Source organism: Hyperoodon ampullatus, assembly GCF_949752795.1.
Source record: "Hyperoodon ampullatus genome assembly, chromosome: 2".
Taxonomy (NCBI): domain Eukaryota; kingdom Metazoa; phylum Chordata; class Mammalia; order Artiodactyla; family Ziphiidae; genus Hyperoodon; species Hyperoodon ampullatus.
The window spans coordinates 100,380,332-100,398,480 of NC_136915.1; the positions used below are offsets into that span (position 1 = coordinate 100,380,332).

The 18,149-nt window shown below is 39.8% G+C and overlaps 2 protein-coding genes across 8 annotated transcripts in view; one reads left to right on the plus strand and one right to left on the minus strand.

The window, feature by feature from the left end:
* The window catches only part of ST7L (suppression of tumorigenicity 7 like), a gene marked incomplete at both ends in the record, with an annotated part of 86,320 nt that extends 76,897 nt beyond the window's left edge, over window positions 1–9,423 (minus strand). For 5 of the 6 annotated variants that reach the window (XM_079698664.1, XM_079698668.1, XM_079698665.1 and 2 more), the window contains 3 exons: window positions 3,951–4,113; window positions 7,419–7,501; window positions 9,216–9,423. In XM_079698664.1, coding sequence (XP_079554790.1) covers window positions 3,951–4,113; window positions 7,419–7,501; window positions 9,216–9,423 — 454 coding nt within the window. The remainder of the gene's footprint in view (window positions 1–3,950; window positions 4,114–7,418; window positions 7,502–9,215) is intronic. The other variant, XM_079698666.1, reaches the window with a different exon arrangement.
* Window positions 9,424–10,117: 694 nt separating this feature from the next.
* Window positions 10,118–18,149, plus strand: part of CAPZA1 (capping actin protein of muscle Z-line subunit alpha 1) — a gene marked incomplete at both ends in the record, with an annotated part of 45,927 nt that continues 37,895 nt past the window's right edge. Inside the window, one exon of one of the 2 annotated variants that reach the window (XM_079698672.1) lies at window positions 10,118–10,171. In XM_079698672.1, coding sequence (XP_079554798.1) covers window positions 10,133–10,171 — 39 coding nt within the window. The remainder of the gene's footprint in view (window positions 10,172–18,149) is intronic. The other variant, XM_079698671.1, reaches the window with a different exon arrangement.

Below are 18,149 nucleotides of genomic sequence, written 5' to 3' on the forward strand. Positions count from 1 at the left end.
AATGTCATTTTTAAAAATTATACAATATTTCAATATTTGGAAGACATGTATAACTCAGGGAACGAGTGTTTTCCAAATGGCCAATGCATGATTTATAAAATTATTCATAAGTGAAAGGCCCATTCCAAATGGGACACCAAGGGATTTTAATGTACAGAACATGAAAAGTTAACTGGCATAGCTTCAGATTCCACATTGCAACTAAACTTTAAGAAAGTACCTCAGTAAATTTTGGTGTTGTTTTGAAAATGAATATCCACAAACTTCTGAAAAGGTTACTAAAATACTTTTCCCTTTTCCAACTACATATCTGTGTGAGAACAGATTTTCTTCATAGATGTCAAGCAAAACAACATTTCACAACAGACAATGCAGAAGCAGATATGAGAATAAGCAATTTTTTATTAAGCTAGATATTAGAGATTTAAATAAATGTAAAGAAATGGCAGTCTACTGATAAAAATTTTCTCATTTTGGAAAATATAATTATTTTTCATGATATGTGTATTAGCTCAGGCTGCCATAACTAAATACCATAGATTGGGTGACTTAAACAACAGAAATTTAGTTTCTCACAGTTCTGAAATCTGGACGTCTGAAATCAGGGTGCCAACATGGTTAGGTTCTGGTGAGAGCTCTCTTCCTGGCTTACAGATGGCTGCCTTCTTCCTGTGTCCTCACATGTCTCCTCCCATAGTGGAGAGAGAAATTAATCTCTCTTCTTCTCCTAAGGCTACCAATCCTATCACATTAGAACCCCACCCTTACAACCTCATTTAACCTTAATTGTCTCCTAAAAGTCCTGCCTCCAAATATAGTTACATTAGAGGTTACAGCTTCAACATATGAATTTGAGGTGGGGGAGAGACACAGTTCAGTTCATAGAACTATGTTAACAGGCAATGGGTTTCCTGTTATTTTAAAAATAACTACTAAATAAATATTTTTTAAATTTCTGTTTTAATTTCTAATATGGTAAATATTGCGGATATAATCAATATATAAACAAAAGCTCTTTGAGGTCCTCAATAATTTTTAGGAGTATAAACGATTCCTGAATCTAAAAAATTTGAGAACCACTTTTTTACATAGTAAGGGGAGAGAATGTACTAAAAGGAGAAGTATCATAGGCAGGGAAACCAGTTAGGATATACAGCAATAGTCCAGGAAAGAGATATCTAAGGCCTACATATGGGACACTGAATGTTGAAATAAAAGAAGGTAAAATACAGTCAAGGTAATTTTTTAGGGGAATCAATAGCATACGATGAGGGTCAATAGTCTGGAGAAGGAAGGGGAAATAAAAGAGATATAATCTAAAACAACTCAAAGGTTTCTATTTTGGAAATTAATAGATTTTAGGATTATGGAAAGTACCTACTAAAAGAAGATAATTAGCAGTTTCACTTTGGACAGAATGAGTTTAGGGTTGCTTAGGGCCATCAAAGGTGGAGATTTCTAGCAAAGAGTTAGAAATGTGGGTCTAGAACATAAAAGAGAGCTTGGGGACAGAAAGTTAACATTGGTTCTCCCAATATATGTCTGTGGATGATAATATTATAGAAGGAGATGCAGTTACCCAGGGAGAGAAAGTGGAACCAAAGGAGAACTGTGACTCACTTCTGAGGTCAACTCATGCATCTCTTCTGTGAAACATTTTGTGGCCTTCCTTCCAAGAATAACTGACAATTCCCTCTTTTCATCACCATAGTATCTTCTATACACTATACAAAAGTATCTTTTGTGGGCTTCCCTGGTGGCGCAGTGGTTGAGAGTCCGCCTGCCGATGCAGGGGACATGGGTTCGTGCCCCGGTCCGGGAAGATCCCACATGCCGCGGAGCGGCTGGGCCCGTGAGCCATGGCCGCTGAGTCTGCGTGTCCGGAGCCTGTGCTCCACAACGGGAGAAGCCACAACAGTGAGAGGCCCGCGTACCGCAAAAAAAAAAAAAAAAAAAAGTATCTTTTGTATCTTTTGCCATTACTTATTTATACGTCTGTATCCTATACTAAGCTGGAATGTTCTTAAGGTTATCTTCACTTTCATTATGCAATGGTATACTCAATCTCACAATAGGGAATAAGATTACTGGACTCTGAGCTTCTTGAGGACAGATCTATGTCATATTCATCTTTTTTTTAAGATTTATTATTTGTTTATTGATTGATTTATTTAATTTTTGGCTGCGTGGGGTCTTAGTTGCAGCACGCAGGATCTTCGTTGTGGTGCGCGGGCTTCTCTCTAGTTGCGGTGTGCGGGTTTTCTCTTCTCTAGTTGTGGTGCGCAGACTCCAGGGCACATGGGCTCTGTAGCTGTGGCGTGCAGGTTCCAGAGTGTGTGAGCTCTGTAGTTTGCAGCATGCAGGCTCTAGTTGAGGTGCGCAAGCTCAGTAGTTGTGGCACGCAGTCTTCATTGCCCCGTGGCATGTAGGATCTTAGTTCCCGGACCAGGGATCGAACCCGTGTCCCCTGCATTGTAAGGTGGGTTCTTTACCACTGGACCTCCAGGGAAGTCCCTCATATTCATCTTAATATGCCTTATTCCTAAGAGTTCCGTAATTATTTCATGAAAGGGAAGAAAGGAGTAGGGGAGAGAAAATTACCATTATTCCTTCCTGTACTCCTGAATGGCTGCCAACCTCATCCTTACTAATCCTGGTCAACACCCACTCAAGCTTTTTTTTTTTTTTTTTTTTTTTCACTTATTTATGGCTGCATTGGGTCTCTGCTGTTTTACGTGGGCTTTCTCTAGTTGTGGTGAGTGGAGGCTACTCTTCGTTGCGGTGTGTCGGCTTCTCATTGTGGTGGCTTCTCTAGCTGTGGAGCATGGGCTCTAGGTGCGCAGGCTTTAGTAGCTGTGGTGCGAGGGCTCAGTAGTTGTGGCTTCCGGGCTCTAGAGCGCAGGCTCAGTAGTTGTGGTGCACAGGCTTTGTTGCTCCACGGCATGTGGGATCTTCCCGGACCAGGGCTCAAACCTACGTCTCCTGCATTGGCAGGCAGATTCTTAACCACTACGCCACTGGGGAAGTCCCCCACTCAAGCTTTAGGGCTCAGTTTAAACAGTTCTTTCTTACAGACTTTCCCTGATCACACCTAAAAAGTGCCAGCAACTTCACTCAGGTAGTATTTTTCTACTAAATTAATATAACTCTAGTGGTTTACTGAACAAATGAGACATTATGACATTCTGCAGAATTAACTCATTTGTATGAGTTAACTGTATGACTATAACCTATACCACATGAAAGAAACAATAATCCAAAAATGTCATTTCTATCTGGCTTCAAATATTTTACTTTCCTAATTGCATAATTACTAGATACATATAGAGGAATAGTCTACAGTTTATGTATGACAACAGATTATCCATACATGAATAACAGATTTTGATGTCTTTGTAAATATACTGAGAAGAAAAACTATTTTTCCTAACTTCGCTCTCTTGGCAGAGATGGCTAATTGTCTCTGTTCTCTCCTTTACAGTAATAATATCCCCTTATCACCTGTGCATATATACACTGAGAAAATGATTACAATTTCTAGCCTCCCTTACAGCTAGTTCTGGCTATATGACAAAGGTCTGACCAGTAGAAAGTAAGTTGAAATAGTATGTGACACTGCTCAGAAGTGTCCTTGGTTGCTGTGGGGTGGGGTGTGGGGAAAGCGTCTTCTCCTGGCTTATTCTCCTTCCTGATGACTAGACTGTGGACATGATGGCTGAAGCCAGAGCAACTGTCTGGAACCACAAGGAAAAACTGCATTGGAGATGGTCGCAAACAAAATAGAAGGAGTCTAGGTCTCTGATAATCATTGCTCTCCATATCAGCCATGGATTACCTATATTTAAAGGAAAGACAAACTGCTCTCTACTGTTATGAGTTTTCTATCTGCCACAGCCAAACACAACCTTAACAATACAGCTCTGAACACACATTAAGTCAGTAGTAGTCACCTGACAAATTCTGTCTGCTGGTTTCACTTTCTCTGCTGCTGGAAGGAGAACCTGGCTCTGAAATGCTGCCGTCTGCTCCTCCCATCAGTGGTCGCAAATGGCTTACAGATACTTGCTCAATAAAAGATGTGCCGTGCTTATGGAAGTACCACCACTCAAATATCTGTGACAAACAGAAAACATCTTTCACTTAAAATAGAATTAATCAGCAGATATATGACCTCAAATCAAAACATTCTCTCAAGATGTTCCTGTTTAATTCAGCATTTGAAACGTGCCCTCCTTCCAAAAACTAAGCCAAACACAAGATTCCCTGATGACACATGCCAAGCCAAGGTAAAATGTTTTCCAACTTTGTAATGAAATTCAGACAAGCTTAGGCAACACTAGAAGAAATACGTCTGTAAATAAAGCATTAAAAAAACAGTAAGAAGTGTTTAAGCTATAAATAATGTAACTTACATTACAATGTCATTTTAGTCTATCTGTAGCATAATTAAAAGACAAATTTTGAAACAACTAGCATGGTGGATTAACCACTAGACTAGGGTTAGAATGCCCACATTTGACTCCCAATTCAGCCATATATTAGCTGTGTGTTTTGGGCAAGTTAACTTCTAACCTCTCAGAGCCTCAATGTCCTATCTAGTAAATATGGTTAACAAGAATTGTAAGTGCTTTTAAAAAATAAAGTACTACTCCAGTATTTGGTAGTATTATTAATGTAGGTTAAGAGTCAAGTTGATTCCCATATTGAACCATTTAAAAATCAGGATATTCATTTCTTTCTGTTTCCATGGTTTATCATTGTTATAAGAAGAGGAATCAAAAAGCAGCTGTGTTGAATGAGCAGAATGTTTCATATTCGGATACTCCAGCCTTTTCAACTCCCTTTGCTGGCTCCTTTGGGTCTGAGCTTAAATGACATGTCCGAGGGAACTCTTCCTAATTCCACAGAACAGAAAGCTATGTTATGCACTCCCATTGGCTCTTTTATTCTCCTTTCAGAGTAATCTTTTTACTCGTAATAATTAGTTAAACAACTGGCTTTGTTGCTATTCTTCAAGCTTCCAAGCACATTACCTCTTCAGGTAGAAATAACACAAGCAGCACAGCTAGCTTTCTCATTTCAGGTGGTAAAAGAAATTATAAATAAACTTTGCTAATAAAAACTCATCAAGATTTCAAGGGTAATGACACAGTTTAACCTTTAAAATGTTACTTGAATTCTTAAGTTTTGTAAATTTAAAACGTTGGTTTAAAAACAGTAACAACAGGGCTTCCCTGGTGGCGCAGTGGTTGAGAGTCCGCCTGCCGATGCAGGAGACACGGGTTCATGCCCCAGTCCAGGAAGATCCCACATGCCGCGGAGCAGCTGGGCCCGTGAGCCATGGCTGCTGAGCCTGCGCGTCCGGAGCCTGTGCTCCGCAACGGGAGAGGCCACAGCAGTGAGAGGCCCGCGTACCGCAAAAAAAAAAAAAAAAAGTAACAACAAATTTTAAACACTTTTACATATTACATATGCAAGTTATATATTATATAAATGTAAGCTTTCTCCCCTCCTTATAAATGAGGAAATTAGGACTCAGAATTCATGTGACTTGCCCAAAGTCATCAGATAGTAAATGGCAGAGTCAAGACTCAAAACTACATCTGCTGGTTCCAAGACCAATGTTTTTTCTACTACATCAGCTGTTTAAAGATAGTTTATCTTCTTTATTTAGATTTTTGTATGCTATGACAAAATATGCTAAATTATGAGTAGGCTTTATAAATCAATAAATTTTGAGGCTTTTAATAACAGAGTTTTCACCCAGAATTCCTCAATAATTTTTTTTAAGTCAAGAGAAAAATTTCTTTCTCATCTGGTATTTCACTTCAACAAAATGGTCAAGTGTTCGTCTCTATTTAAAAAAACGAAACAAAACACAAAACCACTCCAATATAAATGCTATTATTTTTACATTTCTACTATAGTTATAGAGCACCACCTAGAGATGAGAAAAAAATACAGAAAAATTTCATTGGCCATGCATGCCATAATACTTCCTAAGATTTTTATCTGTAGCAGTATTTTTCCAAAGTTTATACTATAAAACACTAGTTCCCAGGGATGTTAATAAAGATTATAAAATTTTAAAAAATCTTTTTAAAATAAAAATGATAGCTTGGTTAAATAAAGCAAGGGAAAGCTGAATTAAACAGGTTTCTTTATTGTGGCACTTCTTAGAATAACGTGGCCAAAATTCATTAGTGTATGTCATGTTGTTGCAAGCTTTCACGCACACTGTCTCATTTAATCCTCATAACTATGAAGTTGATACTTTTTTTTTTTTTTGGCTACACCGGGTGGCTCATCCAACCCGGGCCTCGGCAGTGAAAGTGTGGAGTCCTTTGGGGCTTCCCTGGTGGCTCAGTGGTTGAGAATCCTCCTGCCAATGCAGGAGACACAGGTTTAAGCCCTGGTCCGGGAAGATCCCACACGCTGAGGAGCAATTGAGCCCGTGCAACACAACTACTGAGCCTGCGCTCTAGAGCCTACGAGCCACAACTACTGAAGCCCGCGTGCCCTAGGCCCCGTGCTCCACAACAAGAGAAACCACTGAAATGAGAATCCTGTGCACCGCAAGGAAGAGCAGCCCCCACTCACCACAACTAGAGAAAACCCGCGTACAGTAACAAAGACTCAATGCAGCCAAAAATTAATTAATTAATTTTTAAAAAATTAATTAATTTTTAAAAAATTAATTGAGTTGAGTCCTAAACCACTAGACCACCAAGGAATTTCCAAGTTGATACTATTATTATCTCCAGTGTACAGATGAGGAAATTGGAGCTTTAGAAAAGTTAATTCACTTTCTTGAAGTCATACAATTAAAGTGATGGTTAGCCTGTCTCCCAAACTCTGCTCTTAAACACTCTAAAGAAGGTAACTGGCAGCCTATAAGCCTAATTCAAGACAGATAAATTTTTAGTCTGCCCGATATTGCCAACATTAAAGTATTGGAAGATTTTATATAAAAACTTTATATCCAGGTTCTCTTGAAATCGTCTGAAAAAATTGGAAGACCTGGTAATACTGGTCTGCAAGTCTACATGGCAACAGTTAGCTTTAGCCTTTTCTAGAAGGAGTATGTACTGTCCAGATTACCCAGTCTTCAAAGTAAATAAAAATTTCAATTTTTACACTCTGCCAATTTTACTCATTTTTGTTACTAAGCCGAGCCTGCAAGCATTTAGATCACAACCCACCTCCCACTACATCCCCACAACATACAATAGTCTTTTATACGCAAATGAATACTATCGATCTCTAAAAGTGGAGAGGAAGTTGCAGTGTTTTTTTAAATGTTTTTTCACATTTTGAGAATGCTGATCTATAAGTATTTTTAATTATTATAATAACTATTTAAAGAGATCTGATTTTGAGATAAACACCAAAGCATGAAGGAAATGGAAACTACTTACAAATATTAGTCCTGATATCAAAGAAGATGTCCCTGTAAGTGCCACATAGAATTTGGGCGTCAATGAATTTAAAAATACTGTCACTGCAAAAAAGAATAAAAAAATCAAAGTTAAAAAAATAAGTACCCAAGTTACAAATATGTAGGTGTCTTTATGAGCGGAGGGACATAAGTAGTATTAATATCTAGTATGAGATTCAGTTGAGAAAGTTGTAATTTTTAAAAAGCTACTTTAAATTCTCATTGTATCACATCTTTAAAATGCCTTCACATATGTAAGCGTAGGATTTTACACTACTGATTTGTTAAATAAGCAAATCAAAATGAGATCATTTAGCTTGCTGTTGAGAATAAAACCAGGAATATCATAATTTAGACAAGAACTTTTGCAATTCCATAAGGATAATATGAACAAACATACTGTTACAAAGGAGGATTAAAACTACTTCCTAATTATTTTGGTGAGATACAAACCAGTGTTTCAAATTAGAAGGAAGGAAACAGTGTGTGTATTTGGTATGTCAGCTACAGAGGCAAAATAACCCAAAAAGAATAGCAAACTAAGAGCTCCCTAAACCTGATTCACTGAAAACCTGGACCACATTCTTCACTTCAAGTAATTGTCTCATAAATACTTTGGGTTTTAGAAAGAAATAAAAATCTGTAAAGTCATTGACTCTCATCTAAATGGTGTATCTAGTTAATATGTAAAAAAAAATGATAAACTCAATGAATAACATTTCACTGAGCATACAAACCATTAGTAGTCACTTCATTAACCTGTAACAGAAACACCAAATTAGCTTTTCAAACAGTCTAGGAAGGCCAATTTATCTAGCTTATTTTAGTGTGTTAGTTGCATCTGAATTTACATACTATGTTCTTAAAAAGTCCAAAACATTTCAGAACATTATCTCACAGTCTTTCATGTCATTTCACAGAATAGAAAAGGGGACATTTGCCTTCTCTTGTTACAGAAAAATAAAACACAATACTGACAGTCATAATCATCCCATAACAAAAATACTTCCATTTTAATCTGAGGTTGCCAATTTGTAATGACATGGTAAGAAGCCCTGGCTCCCATCCACTCTGTCCTGGCTACAGCTAAAGAATAATATTTGCAGAATCCAAGGGAATCATCACCTCTTATACGTCTTTGTAACTTCAGCCCACACTACACAGCAAGCTCTCTACAAATGTTGAAAGAACGAACTAAGGAAAGAACCCACTGCTGTTTGTGGCTCTCTTTCTCTTTACTTCCTGTACTGTTCTATTTTATTACTCAAGATAAAGCCTAAAACAGAGAACGGACAAAAATATCACGAAAACTATTTCCTGACAAAACTATTTTAAAACATGAGAATGGCTGGCTAAGATCGTGTTGGTTTCTTTCAGATTTTTCTTGTCTGGGTGTGGGTTCTCTCAGCTGAGTGGCGGGAGAATCAAAAGGTGTGTATAAATTCTGCATTCAAGTCTGAAAATGCTCTCATCTGCCCTACCACCTGAAGCTTACATTTTATCAGGTGGCTTCTCCTCGGGTGAACGAAGACAGAGGAGAGAGGGCGGACCTTAAGAGGTTTAGGGAGGAGCCGGTAGTTGCAGCTCAGGTTTGGCAATCAGCTGCGGAGTAGTGGCCCAAGAGAAAAAGAACCCACTCGGTCGCACACAGCGACTCATTCTGCGAAGCCCTCCAGTGATACTGAAAATCTCTGCCCTTTGGCCCTTGCCCCCGGCACCTCTCCTGCCCCCCAATCCCCCACGCCCGCCCGTCCCTCGGGAGCTCTGGGCCTCTCACCCGCTGCCAAATTCTCACAGAGCCTCAGCGGGACCCTCAGAGCGTAAAGCAGCCCCAGCCCCGCCACGAACCACAGCGAGGCCCCAGTGCCCGCCAGTCCGGCCCGCAGCCGCTCCCTCCAGCCCAGCGGCGGGCTCAGGCCGGGAGCAGGGGCAGGAAGAGACGCTGCAGCAGTCGCTGCTTCACCTAAGCCGTCACCGTCCGCCATCTTGCCGCTCCCGGTGGCGCCGGGAGTTGGGAGGGGAGAAGGGCAGGAAACCGGGAGTCGGGAATCCTGGGATAGTGACGGACCTGAAGTTGGCCTCTGTGAAGGCTCAGAGTCCCAGGGAACGGGGACCGAGAAGATTTGGAAGGTGGAGGAGCGCCCCAGGACTGGGGTTACCTATTCCTTCCGAGGGAGGGAAGGGGCGGATAGCGGCACCTATTCTGGAGGAACTGGGCTAAGATGTGATCCCGGAGTGAAGTGTTTTAGCCTCCAAACGCGTGAGGGTCACCTTCCATCCCATTCCTGGGGTTGAAAAAGCCACCGAGCGTTCCAGAGTCGGAGCAGCACTTAGCCCTTTGGACTCGGCTGCCATGGAGAGCACTGGTACTGGGAAAATCTACGGGAGTAGCGACTGCAATTTGGTCGGCCGGAGCTCGGGCGCCAATACCAGCCGAAGCACGCTCCCAACGTCCCATAGATGAATGGGGAAATTAATGTAATTCAGTGAGAAAAATATTAGACTTAAAATCATTTAAGTCACGCCGACTTACTGGGGCGTCAGCGCCAGGACCCACGCCCGTAACTGACATGGCGCCCTAGCGGTCGGCGTTTCCGGGCGGGTCCTTCGGACGGCCCTCGCTGTGATTCCATCATTCGGCCTCCTTCCCGGCCTGCCTCGCGCCAGGGCCGGGCTGGGCCAGAGCAGCCCAAGATGGCCGACTTCGAGGATCGGGTGTCGGATGAGGAGAAGGTAAGGGGTCCGCCTCTCTCTCTTACCTCTTCCCGGGACAGGGAACGGGGGCCCGACCCGGCTGCGGTGGGAACCCCAGCAGTACCCCCAGAAGAAAGAAGCTTCTTGGCCTGTGCTGGCATACGCTCTCCGCAGTCGGGATGCTTCCCTCTTGAGGGGCTTTCCTCTGCCTCACGGTGGCCCCAGTTCCCCATTCCTCAACTCTCTTTTCCCCCCGGGCCTGACGCACAGCCCAGTGGCCTTCCTGCGAGAGAAGAGACTTTCCCTTATTGAATCGTGACTGTGGACTCTTTTTTGTATTTAAGAGAGGGGGCGATGATGATGTCGCGACGTATCAAGAAGCAGTTATTTTACCGCCTTTAGCTGCAGGGGCTCACCCCATCCCCCCATCTTTAGCTATGATTGGGGCTAGCTTAGGGCGAGTCACTTCCTGGTCTGGGTGGCCTCTTAACTTCCCTTTTGCTCCTCCTTCCTCAGGAAGTGATTTTGCTGTCACGATTTCTCGACAGGGAGAGGTCTCTAAGGTGTTGGCCGCCTATCCACACACACCTCTTTTCCCACATGCTGTCGGCTGAACTAATTCGCAGTAATAAATGTGTAAGCCTCAGGGACATTTGCTTCAGGATTTGAACACCACTCTTTTCTCTGTAGACACTCCCTTGATTGTATGTATACGGCACCCGCGGTGACTCCATCCCTTCCATCTTACAATCTTTTAACGATAATTTTTGAAAAATAGTTTTCCATTTCTTGTTAACAAGACTAGCCAATGATTTTTTCTTTTTAACTCCAGAAAGGTTTTATGTAGCACATAAACTTAATGTTAACACATTCAAGTCTGGACAAAGCATCCTGCCTTCTTTGGTGCTCCAGTGTGGTATCTTTTTGATTATAGTTGAACTTGCCACTGAGTAATTTGTACACTTATTTCTTTAAAAGTGTCTTAAATACAAGAGAATATTTCACCTTAGGTGGAATAACTTTTTTCCTGACAACTGCACACCTTTCTTAACAGTTTGTCAGGCTTTTCAGTAAATATGTTAAAGATTTGAGAGTCCATGGAAATCACAATGCTTTCATTACATAACTCGTAATAGGACAAGAATTATGTCTTTTGTTTTCCACAGTGGTTTTTACAAAATGTACACCCTTGAATGCTCTGTAAATGTATCTGGGGTTTTCCTCTTTTAATAAAAGAGATTGGGATGGCAAAGGGGACTGTTTATGATCCCAGAGTCCTCTGTACAGAATAATTTGATATATCATACATATGCCATGCCATTTTGAAACGCTGAAGGAAGTGCTAAATATTCACGTGCCTTTGAACAACACTTCAGCATTAGATTTTCTCATACTTGGAAATTGATTCTCATAAATGTATAAGATTTAGGGGGGGAAAGGGCATCTTACACTGTATGTGAACTTATGCTAGAGAGAAAACTATAATAAAATCTTTATTCTAAGGCAAACAGTTATGATTCACATGAAATTAAGTTACAGTGAAAATCATGGGATAACAAAAAACATTTGTTAGCCCAACTGATGGTCCTCTTACTTTAAGCAAAAATACTGTTACAGCAAAATTTCACTAAGAATTTAAGGTAATAAACTTTTAAGTTTACCAGTGTTGGGTTTTTGTTTTTGACACAGGGTTAGAATGCCTTTCTAATTAAACTTGGGGGGAAAATATGTATTGCAAAGTGTAAATTAAGATGTTTTTGGGGGCTTCCCTGGTGGCGCAGTGGTTGAGAGTCCGCCTGCCGATGCAGGGGACATGGGTTCGTGCCCCGGTCCGGGAGGATCCCACATGCCGCGGAGCGGCTGGGCCCGTGAGCCATGGCCGCTGAGTCTGCGTGTCCGGAGCCTGTGCTCCACAACGGGAGAAGCCACAACAGTGAGAGGCCCGCGTACCGCAAAAAAAAAAAAAAAAAAAAAAAAAAGATGTTTTTGGATATTGACAGTGTTCAAATTAGTAACATTAACAGCCTTGATTTTGTAATAGCAGATCTCTGACCAGTTTTCTCTTATCTCCCAGCATACTTCTTTTGCTGTTTAATTTTAATAATGACAAAGCAAACAAATCATAATTAGTAAGGTAAATCTACTGCCAAAAAATGTTGATGAATTTTATATTCAGTGAACAGGTTTTAGATTAACTACATTGTTTTCATTAGTGTAAATAATTAAGAATAGCTGATATAAAAAATCTCATATAATAAATCCATATGATTTGGGATTACTGAAATTTTGTTAGATTTTTATTCCCAGAGATGAAGTGATCTGTATTTCTCTCTTGTGGATCAATAAGTAAAAAGAAAGGGCTTTGACTTGTAAGATTACTTAAATTCTCCTTCAGTTTTATACCTACCTTGACCCCTTTTCCTCCAGGCTTCTGATGCCTTTTAACTGAATTCAAGAATTGAAAAAGTATTTTTCCAAAAAGACTTGTTGATATGAATATCTTAGCATTCATAAACAATAAGTGACCCTTAAGCGAGATTCTTGTTGTACAAAACTTTCATAACCAAGGCACTATTACAAACAAGATATTTTCAGGCTTAGTTTGTATATTGACTCTTCCTCGAAGGAACCGTGAAGTTTTCATTTTTTTCTTATTTTAACTAAGACCTCAACTGCATTTGATTTGATTTTTTTTAACACATATGTGTCATGCCAAATATATTTTAATACTGCTTTTTATCTTTGTTACATTTTCTGAAAGCAGTGAACCCAGAGGTGAATTTGGTGGTGATGGTCTCTGATTTCCTTGCAAGTATTTCTATAAAAGCTAGTAAGATCAACCATTCTCATAACTAACTGCTGAAGCTTTTATCACTTTATAAAGAGGAAGTTGGGTTTTTTAACTTCTGCATTGTTACCTGAAATGGTCATGATGAGCTGCCTAAATAAAACAGGAAGTTGAAAATATGATAACTTGCAGAAATCAATACTTCTAGTTTTATCCTCAAGTTCAGTTTCTGAGAATGAGCTCTACTCCTCTAGTTACTTAGACTCTTCAGTTACTTGGTTCCAAAATGAAAAGATGCCATAATTAGGAAACTTGAGGTATGAGATGAACTACGTGTTTGGATTCTTTGCACTGACTGTTTCCTTTATTTCATGATTCAGCATTTTTAAAACATAAATGCAGACAGAATTTTAGGGCTGAAAAAAGTGCTACTAGCACATTTTTTTCCCTTCAGCCTAACTAGTAGAATATTTGTGTACAACTTCAAAAGTACCATAACTGAAAAATGGATCCCTTTGCTTTTAGTTTAGACAATACCGTTTTTAAGGCACTTTTTGAGAAATGGGCTTATCAAAATTATTTAGGAGAGATGTGGAAAATGTTGTAAATAGATACTGAAATTTGAGGGCTCTGTTAGAGCTCATGAAAGATATTTATACTTTTAAAGTGGATTTCCTTGATTATGTGTTACCCCCTTAATTTAGTAGGTGAGTTATTACCCTTATAGGGCGAAATAAACCCTAAAGCTTAATTGCCATGGCTACTTTGTAATAAGTCGTTGACTAGAATTAATACTACCATTTTAAAATCTTCTGTTAACTTTGCTGAGTAGTATTCATATAATCTGTTACAAAGTCCTTGGACAGGAGCATAAAGCCTAAGCAGGTACAAACTCAGATGCCAATCTTTGGTGAGGAGCGTAGGTTCATTATAATTTCTTCTAGAACATCTAGCTATTTTATTAGGACCAGCCTTAATGCTAATCAAAGCAGTGTAATTTGTCAAAAAATTCAGACCCCAGGTTGGTCTAATTCAGAAGCCATGCTTTTTTCACTATACTGTTTTTAGCATGTATCCGTGAATGAAGAAATCAGAACAGAGTCATCCATTTAATGAATTATAAATGAGGTATTATGGGGGGGTAGTGGGAAGGAATGATTCTGAGCCTCAGGAGATTTGGCCTGTCCTTGCTATGCTTTTGGTCACCAGTGTGATTTTTGAAAAATCACATACCTCTGTGGGCCTCGAAAGTTTTCTTCTAAAATAGGTAAGGGAAATTGGATCAGACTGACTGAACAAAGTTTAATGAACTTCTTCAAACTCTAATTAAAAAAACACACACACACACAACTCTAAGAAACTGAAACATTAAAATGTTCCAGGAGTTTCTGTCATTGTTTACTTTGGCACATTTGCCCCATAACGAACCTGTGAAATTCTTGGTTACTGCAACCAAGTCTTTTTATCTAGTGCCTAGCATACTACCAGGTACATAGTGTAGGCACAAGCTATTGGTATGAAAGAGACCAATCAATCACAGGTTCATTCATTCTTATATTTCCCCAGCTCATGCTCCCTCATTCTCCCTCCCCAATTATTTCTGGTAATCTGTAGGTATTTCTTGTGTTCAAGAATGTGTCCACACTCTGGGTGCCTCTTCCAGCATTCATTGTGCCTGAGCATCTACTGCCGTTACTGGTGCTCTGTCATGGCACTGCTAAGAACATTTGATCCCCTGGGAGCATTTTCCTAGTAAATTCCATAAAGTTCCGAAGCCTTATTGCATATCAAAATCAGTATGTATACTGTTGTCCCTAGGTATCTGTGGGGTAGTCGTTCCAGGACCCACCCCCACCATACAAAAATCCACGGATGCTCAAGTCCCTTACATAAAACGTTGTAGTACAGTCATCCCTCTGTTTCAGCGTCCATGGATACAGAGGGCCGACTATGTATACTTTGAGCCTTGAAAAACCCCTAATAAAAGTATTTCCTTCATCTTCTATAAGTTCTCTCCTTTAGAGCTCAAAAAAACACACACTGTAGGATCAGGTGTCATTGTTCTTTTCTGTCTCCAGTGCACAAACTCCTTCATCTTTTTGAAAAAAATAAAAAAGTTAAAATCCTTATATGGATCAGGTCCTGAAAATAAAAACCCTGAATAGGGGAAACTAGTCGTGATAATTTTTGATAGACAGTTTGACTACTTACGGATTTCTGAACTAGGTGATAATTTTAATATGTACTTACTATTATTTTCCCTTCTTCCTTTATCAGAACCTCCTGCCAACCTCTGCATTTCTGCTCATCCCACCAGTATTCTCTTTTAGTCACATAGGGTCGGAACACTGCCATCATCTTTTTCATCCTTAACCTCTCCTCTCATGTTCAATTAGTATTTCAGTCCTGTAAATTCTTCTTCCTGTCATTAGGTTCTCTTCCTCCATTTCCATTAGTCTTTTTTAAAAAATTATTTTGAGTATATAGGAACTATAATCACATGCTTAAAATGGTAGGAAAGGACATGAGTAAAAAGTCCCCTCCCACCCATTTTCCAGCTGCCCAGTTCCCTTGAGCTGCAGCCAATATTACCAGTTTCTTTTCTATTTTATGTATTTATTTCTATTTTATTATTTTCAAATAAGTAAGTATACTTTTCATTGAACAATATGTCTAAACTGTCCACATTCCTTTTACCATTTTCTTTATACAGGACCTTTTCTTATGCTTGGATTATTTTTAACAACATTCTTAATTGTTCTCTTTGCCTCCAGCCTCCCCTTTTCTTTCTATATTTTCACTGATTTACCATCTTCATACTACTAAATTTTGAGCAGTATGTAAAATTTATCTTTGCTATAACTACACATGCATATTGTTAGGGCAGTGTCTCTGTAGATGGAATGTTCAGTTGAGTGCATCATTTGAAGTATAGGTTGTTATATATATAATGCATAAACAGGAAGACAGCATGATACCAGGCTGCACTAAAGAAAGGTGGTGGGTTTATCGGAACATGAGAGAACTTTGCCTTGTGAATTCTTTGTTTTGCATCTAGGTTACATTTAAGTCCTTATAATGTGCTAGATACTTTATGCATTAAAATGTATTCATCTCAAAATATCCCCATAGGCTGCTTACCCCATTTTAAGTTGAGTAAACTGAGGCACATTTCAGGTTAAAAAATATATAACCAAGTGTCCAGAACTAGTAATAGTAGAGCAGATGCAATCCGCTGGTAATCTACTTTCCAGACCTGTGCCTTTACCCACTTTGATTCCTTTGAGTAGATAGTAGGTAATGAATTGAGATAGCAAACAATTCTACTGAAATAATGACATAATCCTAAACTGCAGTCAAGTTTAGTGGTATAGTGATGTGGATGCTTGTATAGACACTGAAATACTGATGTTTTCTGGTCATGACTGCATTATAATTACTACCAAATTTGGGGAATGCCCTGGCGGTCCAGTGATTAGGACTCTGCATTTTCACTGCCATAGGCCGGGGTTCAATCCCTGGTCCGGGAACTAAGATCCCGCAGCGAGGGGAAAAAAAATTACTACCAAATTTGCATAGTGCTCTTTTGAGCGTCTACAAATATGCCACTAAGAATTCTAGTATTTAAAATGTGTTATAGGGGCTTCCCTGGTGGCGCAGTGGTTGAGAGTCTCCCTGCCAATGCAGGGGACACGGGTTCGTGCCCTGGTCTGGGAAGATCCCACGTGCCGCGGAGCGGCTGGGCCCGTGAGCCATGGCCGCTGAGCCTGCGCGTCCAGAGCCTGTGCTCCGCAATGGGAGAGGCCACAACAGTGAGAGGCCCGTGTACCAAAAAAATAAATAAAAATAAAAATAAATAAAAAATAAATAAATAAAATGTGTTATAAACTCAAGGTATTGAGAAACATGACTTTAGAAGTTTAAAGATCTTGAAAGTCCTCATGACAAGGTCAAGAGCACTGTTAGTCTTCTTAAGAACCTCAGAACATTATTGCCTACAGCAGAATTGCTTATGTGTTTCTTTCGAAAGCAAGATTTCTGGGTTCTTCCCTAGACCAGCTGAATCAGAATTTGGGTGGACCAGTGTTCAGGAATCTATTTTTAATAAGCTTCCCAATAATTATTGTGCAACTCGAGAACCACCATTCATATCGTAATCCTCTGCCTGTTAAGTTCAGAAGCTTGATTCATCAGGATAGTAAGGGACAAACTCATATTAGCTAGGCTGATGAAACTAGTGTATAAGAGGAGGATAGCAACTAATTTAATAAATACAGGAGGGATTAGATTCCTTTTTTCAAGTAGATCAGATACATAGGAAATCAAATTATAATTTTCTCAGTTTAAGCATGGAGTCAGAACCAGAGATGTAACTATACAGTGTAACATTTTAATGGTGTTTTCCTCCATAGTAGGGATATATTTCCAACACCAAGACCAAGTCAGATCTTTGCGTAGCGCACCTTCTAACTTTTAACAGCAGTGGACTTTCTTTCTCCAGACAAATTTTACAAGGCTGGAAGGAAGTCATTATATATCAAAAATTTGCATATTGCAGTTTCTCCTGCAGTCTTTACCCTCTTAGTTAATGGCACCTTCATTCTTTAGTTGCTCAGGCCGAAAAGTTTAGTGTCATCTTTGATTCCTGCTTCTCTCACAATACACATACTGTCCATTAGCAAATCCTATAGGCTATGCCTTCAAAACATACCTAGAACTTGGCTGTTTCTCACCATACCCCTATTTCAACCACTCTGGAAGAAGCCACCATGATTTCCCATGTAGATTATTGCACTGGCCTTCTCTCTGGTCTCCCTGCTTCTGCTTTTGTCTCTCCATAGGCAGTCTGCCCTCAATGAAGCACCCAGAGTGATCTGGTTAAAAAATGTAAGTCAGAATATGTCACTCCTCTGCTCAGAATCCTCCAGTGGCTTCCCATCTTTTTCAGAATAAAAGTTTTTACTCTAACTACAAGTCCCTACATGATCTGGGATTTACCTCTTTACCACTTATGTCTCTGACCTTATCTCCTACCTATTCTCCCCTGGTCCTCTCTAGCCACACATCCTCACTTAATGGGTCTTTGCATTTGATCTGTTCTTTGGAGTTCTCTTCCTTCTATATCCCTCACTTCCTTCAGATATTTAATCAGAAATTACCTTCTCAGTGAAGCCCTCTGTGATCATCCTGTCCAGTTCCAATCTACCATTTTATATCCTCTTTCCCTGC